At 39.4% G+C, this 12285-nt stretch overlaps 1 protein-coding gene across 2 annotated transcripts in view; it reads left to right on the plus strand.

Annotated features, from left to right (window-relative positions):
- Nucleotides 1-917: 917 nt before the first annotated feature.
- The window catches only part of TOP2B (DNA topoisomerase II beta), a 66787-nt gene continuing 55419 nt past the window's right edge, over nt 918-12285 (plus strand). Inside the window, exon 1 of one of the 2 annotated variants that reach the window (XM_054483090.2) lies at nt 918-1634. In XM_054483090.2, coding sequence (XP_054339065.1) covers nt 1566-1634 — 69 coding nt within the window. In that variant the 5' untranslated portion in view covers nt 918-1565. The remainder of the gene's footprint in view (nt 1635-12285) is intronic. The other variant, XM_054483089.2, reaches the window with a different exon arrangement.

The raw sequence follows: 12285 nt of genomic DNA on the forward strand, positions 1-12285 counted from the left end.
GAAGAAGTAAAGCCATCTTCCATCTGCCAAAGACTGTGATGTTGCTGTATCGGTAATTTTCATTCTTAGAAAGCTTTAATGTGAATGAAATTATTCCTTACTGTGCATTTGAAAATTCCACTGAAAGCAGTTTTAAAAATTAAGCATGCCCTCTTAGAGGCAGGGGGCACAGTTCTGGACAGATGAGAAAAGTGACAGTGACATCTCTGCATTGTTCAGAGAAGAAAGGTCAACAAACAGTAGAAATAGAACACTCAACCCACCCTGCATTCATTCCCTAGAACATTCTCTGTGTGTCCCTTATCATTTCAGCTTTTCATATGTAGTTTTCTTGAAACTGACTATATGCTCTTTCGGGGTGAGGGGAGGAGAGGGAGGATGGAGAAGGTCTGAGATGATTTTTTTCGACAGCAGCGTCCACTTAGGCCCTTGGGGAGGACGGGTCACGGGGCCTCCTTGCACCAGTGGTCTACAACGTCTTGCCTGCGGTTTACAACCGCTCTTTAAAAATAATTTCCCTTTGGGACGGCCCCCGGCTTCTTCCTGCCACCCCCATCCCCACCCCGCCCCCATCCTCATCCTTAGAGGCCCCAGGCAAAGAAACGCTTAGGCTTCCCGGTTAGGTCTCAGAGTAAACAGCACGCTTGGAGGATTACAATCGACCCAAGGCCAATTCGACCCTTTCCCTTTGCCGCCCTCAATTGACCCTTGAAGCAGCCCCTGCTCTCCCTTCAAATGGAAAACCCATAGACACACGCAAACAAAAACCCCAAGTCTTCCTTTCGGTTGCTACCCGCAATGACGTTTCCCCCCTCGGGTCCCGCCCCTCCAGGGGGCTTGGAATTTTGGGATTGGCCGAGAGGCTGTGGCGACAAGGCCCGGATTGGACGGCATGGCGCTGACTGACAGCGGGGGCGGCCGCCGCGCCCTCCCTCTCTCCCCGGTGTGCAAATGTGTGTGTGCGGTGTTATGCCGGACAAGAGGGAGGTGACCGTGGCGGCGGCGGCGGCTCTGTTTATTGTCCCTCTCGGTGTGTGTGTGTGAGGAAACCGGGGCTGCAGCGAGGCTAAGGCGGCCTTTGAAGCAGCGGCGGCGACCGGGACGACTGCTCTGGCGACTCGAGTGGCTGGCCTTCGCGGAGTGTGAGAAGGACAAGGCACCTCTGCGTCCTCGCCACGTCCGAGTGCCTCGGGCTCCCTGGCCGCCCTCGCGGCTCGCACGCCCGGGCTTCAGCCCGGCCTGCAGCGGCGCCCGCGGGCGGGCGAGAAGGCAACGCCGCCGCTCGGCCGCGGCCGGTCGCTCCCTGCTTTCTCCTCCTCAGCCGCCGCGCTAGGCCCGGGCGACGCGGACGCCGCGCCTCGAGTTTGAGGGCAGCCGGCGGCGCGGCCTCCTCAGCGGGCTCGGCTGGACGTCCGCTCCGGGTCTTCGCGATGGGGCGCGGGGGTCGGCGCGGCTAGGAGTGCGGCGAGTGGAGCGGTGGGTGCGGAGCGGAGGGGCCCAGAGGCCCGCAGGGAGGCGGGAGCGGCGGCTGCGGCCTCAGGGCCTGTGAGCTGGAGGCACTCGCCATGGCCAAGTCGGGTGGCTGCGGCGCGGGAGCCGGCGTGGGCGGCGGCAACGGGGCACTGACCTGGGTGGTAAGTGGCTGGTCCCCGGGACGGGCGGCTGCATTGTTCCGGGCCCGCGGCGGGGGCAGAATTACGAACGGGCGGGGGAGAGGAAAGGGAGGGAAATCCCGTCTCCCGAACGGGCTCTCTATAGGGGCCTGTGCTTGTAGAATCCTCCAGCCCGCTCCCCGCGCCTTTTCTTTCTTTCTCTGTATCTCTCTGGAAGCCCTGACTGCCAGAGCGTAATGTGTACTTGAAACTTTGGGGGGGGGGGACAAAACCACGAACGTAACATATAGCCCCCGCTTCCTCTCTTTTCTTTTTAACCAGACTCTTCCGGGGCAGCCGAGCCTGAAATGGTGGGGATGGCGATAATGCAAGTGTGTCTGTGTGGGGCAGCATTTTCTCCAAATGTAGTTCAAGAAAACCCTGGGAAAAGGGGTGTGTGTGTATTCTAAATGCAGCCCTTTCTGGGGCTTTAATCTCAAAGAAGAATGCATTGGGACTTCCACAGGAACTTGCACTTCAATTTGGAAAGCCTCGTTCAATTGAGAGCGCATTTGGGATGACTTTCACAGCAGTTAATACTGTAGGTCGTCCCTCTGTCAGGGTGAGATTATTAAAAGAAGTGCTTGCCTACGTCAGCATCGCAGGTGTAACGGGGTGGGGGCTGAATGGATGTCCCGGAGAGGTGACTGAAGTGCTTAGTCCTGAAGTTAAAGGATTTCGACGCTCAGTTCCTGCTGGGAAGTAGAAGTAGCTGCAGCGGAAGGAGGAAGGGAGACCGGATTCCCACGACAGGTCGATAATTCACGGGCATTTCACTTGCTCAGCGCAGAGTTCAGACCAGGGTCATTTCCTATACAGAAAACCTAGGTATTTCGGAGAAAAGTAAAAAGTGTTACATTTTTGTGGACTTTCGATGGTCTATTCCCCCGTCCCTGTTTTAAACACCTCAAGGGAGCTTTCATACAGGCATTTTTGTTACTTAATTCATTTTCTCTTTGTTTGGGTGAGGTTTAGGTGAGTTGAATAGCAATTTGTGCTATATTGACAACTGCTTCTTATAAAAAGGGTGTTACTGACTGCAGCAAAACATTTTAATCACTTATGTTTACGTGCCAGGGTACATTGCAAAATAACTTGCCATGCTCTTATTGTTGAAATTCTCTGAATGTTGTATATTACTCCAATTATGTAGAATGAAAGTGTGAAGGGACTAGAGCCAGGAGAGAAAATGTCAGATACTAAGTCAGTGGTCCATGTGGACTTGCAGTAGAGGGTATGTGAGAGGAAGGAGGAGGAGATGGACACATACATGCAAAATAATGACTTTCAGAATTAATGGCTTTTACCCCTGTCACTAAAATCAGACATCGGAAAATTGACTTAGACAGCCAAATGGTATTGTAAGTTCTCATTCACTATTTGGAAGTGTTGAGGCCTGATCGGTGTTTCCTCTGAAGACCTCTGGTTCTATAATGGCAAACGTTTTGCTCTATAGTGGATTGTTGGCTTTAACATTTGATAGCAGTACTTTAATTAACTGTTATATAATTTTGTAGATAATTAAATGACAATTTATTTCTTTCAAGCTCCATAGGAAACTCATTGCTAATAAATTTAGCAAAACTTGGAGGATCTCATTAAAGATAGAAAAATCCATTTGAAACTGAAATTGACTTATTGATTAAAGGAATTTTCATTATAAAGCGGATTATGGAAAATATGGGAAATACAGTAAAATAAAGAGAAGTGAAGATCACTTAGTCTTTTATTTATAGAGTATATCTTATGGAATTAGAAGTTTATTAAAAAGATAATCACTCCTATAAGTCTTCTTTAAGAGTTGATGCTTACTCTAAGGTTATATGAGCATCTTTATGTCCATAATATACATCATTGATCATATAGACTGGTTTGATTTTATGGGAGGCAATATAGTGAGGTAGTTATGGGCTTTGACGTCAGGCTGATGTAGGTTCAGATACTGTCTCTCCAACACATTTAGTTGGACTTTTCCCAAGGAACCTAACCTTTCTAAGCCTGTTTTTTTATCTGTCAAATAAGGTTGCATTGAGAATGAAATGAGATAAGGTATGTAGCACAGTGCTGGGCTTAATGAATGTTTGTTATTATTGGTGAACTTCAAGAAATGCACAGTCAAATAATAGATTGCAGTTGCTTTTACATAAAATATCGTTTAGCTGGGGTAAAAGCAAATTAATTTTTCCTTTGCACGAGTTGGGGCTTTATTGCAGTGGTCATCTATTTTGAGAAAGGTAACTTCGTCTGCTTTATTGAAGCTAGTGTTATGTTGCCACCTGCTTGTGGATAACAGGAAGAAATAAAAATAGAATTAGCCCCTGATTTCTTTATTCTGGGTGAGGAGTTGTATGCCGTGTGTTGCTGATATTAACTACTGTTGGGATGCATGCCAGCATGTGTTGTTAATGTCATTGCATGAAAATTTGCCTTTCAATATCTGAAACTACAAAGCCAAGTGGTTTTAGGACTGGCATTAACTTATTTTAATAATTCATTTGGTTTGTGTTTGATTTGTAGTAGTATCTCACCAGAATTTTTTAGAATTAAAAAAAGTGAAAAATATAAACATGGCAAAGCTATTTTGATTTAAAATGTATAGCAGTTACAAAGGCTTCTCTTAAGGCAGCAGGGTTTCTTGAATTAATTCTTTGTAGAGCTTTGGTTAGTAGATAGTAATAGTCTGGTTCATTCTGTCAGTCTTGTATCATAAGTGATTGTAGCAAATACATTTGTGGAAATATTAGAATATAGTTACATGACTTGATCTTTTTCCCAACAATATTCTAACTTGGTAGATTAAAAAAAAATTTTTAATGGGAAATGTTAAGCATCTCAAAAAGTGGTAACCAGAGTAGTATAACAAGCTTCCCTCTATTTAGCCTTAAGCTTCAATAATTATCAACCTGCCGGGCGCGGTGGCTCACGCCTGTAATCCCAGAACTTTGGGAGGCCAAGGCAGGCGGATCACCTGAGGTCAGGAGTTCAAGACCAGCCTGACCAACATGGAGAAACCTCGTCTCTACTAAAAATACAAAATTAGCTGGGGTGGTGGCGCATGGTTGTAATCCCACCTACTTGGGAGGCTGAGGCAGGAGAATCGCTTGAACCTGGGAGGCAGAGGTTGCGGTGAGCCGAGATCACGCTGTTGCACTCCAGCCTGGGCATCAAGAGTGAAACTCCGTCTCAAAAAAAAAAAAAAAAAAAAATCAACCTAAGACCACCCACTTTATCCCTTCTCATTCTTTTGAAGCAGAGCAAATCCTAGAATTTTATCACTTTCTCTGTAAATATTTCAGTATTTATCTCTAACAGTTAAGTCTCGTTTTGAAAAACTGTATAACCACAAATAACATTGTAGTTTTCTCAAAAGTAAAATTTTTTGAAATATATAACTTATATTTTTTGAACTGTGAATATCTCTAATTACACATGACTGTGTATTTAAATATTGTTTAAAGATTTGTTTTAAGAACCTTGCTTTAGTGGTTTACTGTTGCGAGTCTAAATTGCTGAGCCAGACTTTCATAAACTATGTGCCCTTTCCAATGAAATTTATTATAGTCTCCATAGTTAGATTTATCTCTTCACTGTCCCCTATACAAATTATGCTTGTTTTTGTCACTTTGTCTTTGCATATTTGCCTTCCATCCAGAATTACTTTTTCACTTCTCTTTACTAGTCTAAATCTTAACTGCTTTTCAGGGCTAGCTCAGAGGCTCGTCACATTATTATTTTCCAGTTTATACTCATCTTTTTCTTCATTGAATGTTTGTTACTGTCATGAATCATAAAACAGAAGTCTTTATTTTTTATGTAACTTTCATGCATGATAACTTTGCGTTAACAATATTACAAACTTCTGAAGTTAGAGAGCATGTATTTTCCTTGTTTATGTCCTTTATAGTGTTGAACAAAGCTCTGGATACGTAATCCAGTCTCAGTTATTAACAAATTGGATAATTGACATGCTGACTTCCTAAAAAGTCTTCTATCATTAGTATGACGAGAGTTTAAGTAGTGTTTTTTAGATACATTCTCAAGTACATGATATAGCAGTATTTAGGCACTATTTAAATAAACTTAATTTTTCTGAATCAAAGTATGTTCACCTGTAATCCCAGATTTGTTGGTTAGGTGCTGGGAACAATTGCATTTTACTGAGTACACTTTAAAAAATAAACTTGAATTTTTAAAAATATTAACACATATAGAACCCCATTTTAACGAAAAGTTGAAGTAGCTATAGTTATTCCTATTTGCAGAGAAGGAAACGCGTTTAGAGATTAGGTAACAAATTCTTAGGCACATGGTTAAGGCACAGGTGGAATTTAAACCAGACTCAGTGTTCTTAACATTTATACAGCCTTCAACTTTAAAAACATTGAAAGACAAAACAACTCATCTTTTATATTCTGATATGACAGAATAAGGAGACATCTGGGATATACCTATCTTTTTCTACTAACCTTTTACTTTCATACAAAAAGCTAAGGAGTATATTTCCTTTTTAGAATATGTGTATCTAGTATAGCATAATGCTTAAGAGTATGGGCTGTGAAATCAGATCATCTAGTTTCATAATTCACCTTTTTCAAGTACTAGTTTTGTTAGCTTTGGGAAAACACTTATCCCAACCTTAGTTATCTCATCTGTACAAAGGGAATTATAACAGTGTCTATTTTATGGAGATACTATATAAGGATTAATTAAGATTATCGTAGTGCTTGGCACATAGTAGCTCCCAGATGGGTTCACACATACATTCTCCCTTCTTTTTTAATCCAGTGATAAGTATTTTCATTCCCTTTATTATAGAGAAAGCCTATTTATTTTCACAGCAGAAGTCTAAGCATTTGTTACTGTCTTAAGTATCTCTTATCTCTTCCTTGCCCCTTTGTTTAGAAGGGTATTTCTGAAGGAGCATAGATGGGGGACAATTTGTTGCTTTTTGCTCCATTAATGGCGGGTAGATAACATGGCCTCTCCATTTACATATAGGTGAAATATGGTTAGAATGAACATCATGGGATGGCAGCCTTGAGGGAGAAAAGAGAGAGGAGACGTTATAAAAGGTTAGTGTTAAGTCTGAGGGGATTGTACAGAAGAAGGTAAAAGAAGGGGCTCGTTGCTAGGCTGCCAGCCCCCACTTCCACTCTTGTTGGCCTGGTGATGGTGAGCTTTCTGTGTTGATTATGTGAATGAGTGGCTCACTTCTTTTTTAGTACCAACTGGCAAACCATCTCCTTTACCCTCTTTGTCAGCACTTCATTCTCCCTCAGAAAAACAAACTGGGTGCATCTGCCAAATTGCTATATTTCAGGTGACAGCTCTGTCCATTGAAGAATCTTTTGTTTTGTTTTGCAGAATGATCTTGGTGTATAGTCGTTCTGAAAAATAGGAAGTTTTACTGGAATGTTTTCCATTTTCTTCTGATGATTGAGAAATGTTCTTGAAAAAGATCAAATCTTTGATTAGTATTAAATCTGTTTTTTATTAGGCATTAGCAATATTGCAAAAGTGCCATAAGATAGGTTAATATTTAAAATATATAGTCTATATATTTATTTTGATATTTTTGTTATAATTTTAAATTTTCCCCAAATGCTTTGTTTAATTTGGCAGCCGTCTTTTGAAATTCAGAAAAAGTCAATGATGTTATCATATTTATAAATGAAAAAGAATATAATTAAAACAACTTTTAGATATGTGTAGGAAATTTAATATGGTGATTATTTTACACTTTTATTGTCTTTATGAGAATGAAAATGTAGCCTTGATTTTTTTAGATTCCAATTTAATTGGATGCTGGCATTGTTTATTACTATCAGTAGTTTGGTAATTTGTTCACATAAATTAAGGCAGGGAAATAAATTACAAATAAACTTAAATAACAAGTTTTCAGTCATTAGTCTTAATGCAAATTTATTCAAAATGCTCTTGGTAAATAATAATAATAATAATTATTATTATATATATATTTTGAGATGGAATCTCGCTCTGTTGTTGCCCAGGCTGGAGTGCAGTGGCACTGTCTCGGCTCGCTGCAAGCTCCGTCTCCCGGGTTTTCGTGATTCTCCTGCCTCAGCCTCCCAAGTAGCTGGGACTACAGGCGTCCGCCACCATGCCCTGCTAATTTTTTGTATTTTTTGGTAGAGACGGGGTTTCACTATGTTAGGATGGTCTAGATCTCCTGACCTCGTGATCCGCCCGCCTCAGCCTTCCAAAGTGCTGGGATTACAGGCGTGAGCCACCGCACCCGGCCGGTGAATTATTATTTTTAAAGGCATGTTGTTGATTTTTATTCGATGTGGAGTACTGGGAGCAATTGCTATAGAACATGATATCTTATTACTATGAACATATAAGAATAAGAAAAGGTAAAATCAAAAGACTCTTCTGGGTCTAAAGTGAGCATAATTCTGTTAGCCTGCATGTGTCAAATATACATCACTCTCTTTTATGATCTGTAGAGTTGAGGTGCATTTATAAACATGCAGATATGAGTTTGCTAGTTTGTGGTTGTTCAAGGCAATTTCCTGTTCTCTTTTCTGAATATTGTCAGCAAAAGTGTTAAAACTGAAGAGCTACCCAGGGTGACATTTTTTTTAAGAGATAGAGATAGTGATGATAACAGCAAGGGAGAAGGTGCAGAATAGGTTTCTTATTTAGCTTCTCTCTTCTAAGGCCAAAGGTGATTTGTATTAAATATGCATACTTGTTCTAGGGATGGGATCATCCTATTAACTGGGTAAATTGCCCTCTCTCCCCTTACCCCAGATTTTGATTTTTAGTGACCTGGACATTGCTCAGGGGACAACTTTCTGCTGATAAACAGGAGTTGAAAGAGACTATTATTTCAGGTTTCTGTTACAAAAACATATAAAAGTCTCAGGGGAGAACCTCCTGTGTTTGCCACTAGTGAGCCAGTGAGCAATGTAAATTACCATTTGTTGAGAATGGGAACGTAAAAGACAAATTGGATTCTAGTGTTAATTTCTACTTTCTACTCTGCCAAGGCTGCCAATCTTATTTGTGTATTTTGATTTTGTTTTTGCATAGCCTCTAGTGAGAAAGTTGGGGTTGCAGAACTAATAAATAGGTGTAAACATTGCCTCTAGGAAAAGAAACCTTCAGTTTTATTCTAGCTTAATTATATTTTCACATACATGGGTTAATAAGCCTTTAACATATTTCTTTATGCATTCATTGTAGAAAATTAGAAAACGTGTAGAAAAGATAAAAATGGGCATGTATTTCTACTCTATAGATAATTTTTATTGATATTCTGTTGGGCATATTTCACATTTTTTCCTACGCATGCATATATTATGCATAATTTTTTTCTGACAAAAATGGGCTCATGTTTTATATATACTCTTTTGTAATGCCCACTAAACAGTGCCATTTTGATAAACTACTAATTTAAAGATACTTGATTATCTTTACTAATACAAATTTTCTGTAAAAGCTAGAGCAATAAAAGATTAACACCAATTATTTTTAGTATAGTAATTTAAACTTATTTACTCATTGAAATGTCCAAGTTTAAGGGTTTATATTAAGGGTTTTTGTTTGTTTGTTTTTTAGTTTTTTATTTATTTATTTATTTTTGTGATGGAGGCTTGCTATCACCCAGGCTGGTCTCAAATTCCTGGGCTCAGGGAATTGATCCTCTGGTCTCAGACTCCAGAGTAGCTGGGACTACAGGCCTATGGCACCATGCCCTGTGTCAGATTTTATAAGTTGTTTGATATTATATTCGGAATTGATTTGAAATATCTGCAAATGACTTCCATTGTATTCTACAAATAATATGTATCCCTTAAGGCTTTTCCTGACTTTAAATAGAATGGTATCTCTTTTTCTTTCCTCAATACTTGTCATATGATATTTAGAAAAAAGTGTATTGTCACACATTTGTCACACTTATTTTACAGTATTTCTATGTTCTTCCTAGAGAAAATTACAAATAGTATTAGACAAAGTCACCTACATTTCACATGTTCAATTTTTTTGTTGTAAAAAACATACAACATTAAATTTACTGTCTTAGCCATTAAGTGTAGAGTTCAGTAGTGTTAAATATATTTACATTGTTAAGCAACAGATTTCTAGAAGTATTTCATTTTCCAAAACTGAAACTATATCTACTAAACACTAATTCCCACTCCCCCCAGCCCTTGGTTAACCACCTTTCTACTTTCTGTTTCTATGATTTTGATTACTGTAGATACTTTATATGATTGTAATCATACAGTATTTGTCCTTTGTGACCGGCTTATTTTGTTTAGCATAATATCCTTGAGGTTCATCCATGTTATAGCACATGACAAAATTTCCATGTTTTTTGAGGCTGCATAATACTCCATTGTATCTATATACCACATTTTAAAAATCCATACATCAGTGAACAAGTGGGTTGCCTCGCGTTTTGGCTCTTATGAATAATACCGTGGTGAACATGGGTGTGCAAATATCTCTTTCAGATTTTCCTTTGAATTCTTTTGGATATGTACCCAAAAGTGGGATTGCTGGATCATGTAGTAATTCTATTTTTAATTTTTTGAGGAACCTCCACACTACTTCCATAATGGCTGAGCATTTTTCTAGCATTTTATGTTCTCACCAACAGTGTAGAAATGTTCCAGTTTCTCCACATCCTTACCAACACTTATTTTCTGATGGCTGTCTTAATAGGTGTGAGGTGATATCTTATTGTGATTTTGATTTGCATTTCTCTTATTAGTAATGTTGATTATCTTTTCATATGCTGTTGACCATTTGCATATCTTATTTGGAGAATTGTCTATTGAAATCCTTTATCCATTTGAATGGGGTTATTTTGTTATTGTTGAGTTATAGAAGCTCCTTACCTATTTTGGATATTAACCATTTGATGGTTTACAGATATTTTCTCCATTCCATATGCTGCCTTTTCACTCTGTCAGTTGTTTTCTTTGGTGCACAGAAATTTTTAAGTTTGATGTCCTGTTTGTCTATTTTTGCTTTTGTTGCCTGTGATTTTGGTGCCATATCCATGAAATCATTGCCAAATCCAATGTCTCAAAGGTTTTCCTTTATGTTTCCTTCTAGGAGTTTCAGAGTTTTAGGTATTACTTTTAGGTCTTTAATCTATGTTAATTTTTGTATGTGGCGTGAGAGTCCAACTTCATTCTTTTGCTTGTTATCCGGTTTTCCCAGCCCAATTTGTTGAAGAGACTGTCCTTTCCCCAATGTGTAGTCTTGGCATTCTTGTGAAAAATCATTTGGCCTTTTATGTAAGGATTTATTTCTGTCGGTCTCTTCTGTCTGTATGCCAGTGCCACGCTGTTTTAGATTTCTGTTGTTCTGTAGTAAAATCAGGTTTTGAAATCAGGAGGTGTGAGGCCTTTAGCTTTATTCTTCTGATTAAAGACTGATTTAGCTATATGGGTCCTCTTGAGATTCTATATGAATTTTAGATTTTTTTTTTTGTATTTCTGCAAAAAATACCATTGGGATTTTGGTAGGAATGGCATTGAATCTGTAGATCACTTTGGATAGTTTGGACATTTTAACAATATTTTAAGTTATTAAATCCATGAGAATGGAATGCCCTTCCATTTATCGGTATCTTTTTTTCATTTCTTTTAACAGTGTTTTGTATTTTGACATTATTCTTACCTCCTTGGTTAAGTTTACTCTGTGGTAGTTTATCCTTTTTGATGCTATAGTAAATGGGATTGTTTTCATAATTTCCTTTTTTGATTGGTCATGGTTACTGCATGAAAGCATAACTGATTTTTGTATCCTGCAACTTGCTGAAATCATTTATTAGTTGTAATAGTTTTTCTGTGGAATCTTTTGGGTTATTTACTATAAGATTATGCCATTTGTGAGCATAGTTCTACTTCTTTTCCAATTTCTATGCCTTTTATTTCCTTTTCTTGTCTTAATTGCTCTGACTGGGACTTCTAATACTATCTTGAATATTGGCAATGTTGGGCATCCTTGCCTTGTTCCTCCTGATCTTAGAGGAAAAGTTTTTAGTCTTTCACCAGTATGTGTGCTGTTAGCTGTTGGCTTTTTGTGTATCGCTTTTATTATATTGAGGTGTTTTCTTTCTATTTCTAGTTTGTTATGTGTTTTTATCAGGAAAGTGTGTTGAATTTTGTCAAATGCTTTTTGCGCATCAGTTGAGATGATAATGTGTTTTTTGCCCTTCATTTTGTTAATATGGTGTAGTACAATGATTTGTTTTCATATTTGGAAACATCCTTGCATTTCAAGTATAAATCCCATTTGCTTATTGTGTGTAATCCTTTTAATGTGCTGTTGGGTCAGGCATGGTGGCTCCTGTCTGTAATCCCAGCACTTTGGGAGGCCAAGGCAGGAGAATCGCTTGCGGCTAAGACCATCCTGGACAATATGGTAAAACCTTGTCTCTAGAAAAATTTAAAATTAGCCAGATGTGGAGGCACACAGTTGTAGTACTAGCTACTTGGGGCAGGGGTTATGGGGTATTAAGGAGGAGGGTGGGTGTGCTGAGGTGGGAGGATCACTTGAACTTGGGAGGTTGAGGCTGCAATGAGCCATCATCATGCCACTACACTCCAGCCTGGGCAACAAAATGAGACCCTCTCTTAAAAAAAAA

Source organism: Pongo pygmaeus, chromosome 2, assembly GCF_028885625.2.
Source record: "Pongo pygmaeus isolate AG05252 chromosome 2, NHGRI_mPonPyg2-v2.0_pri, whole genome shotgun sequence".
Taxonomy (NCBI): domain Eukaryota; kingdom Metazoa; phylum Chordata; class Mammalia; order Primates; family Hominidae; genus Pongo; species Pongo pygmaeus.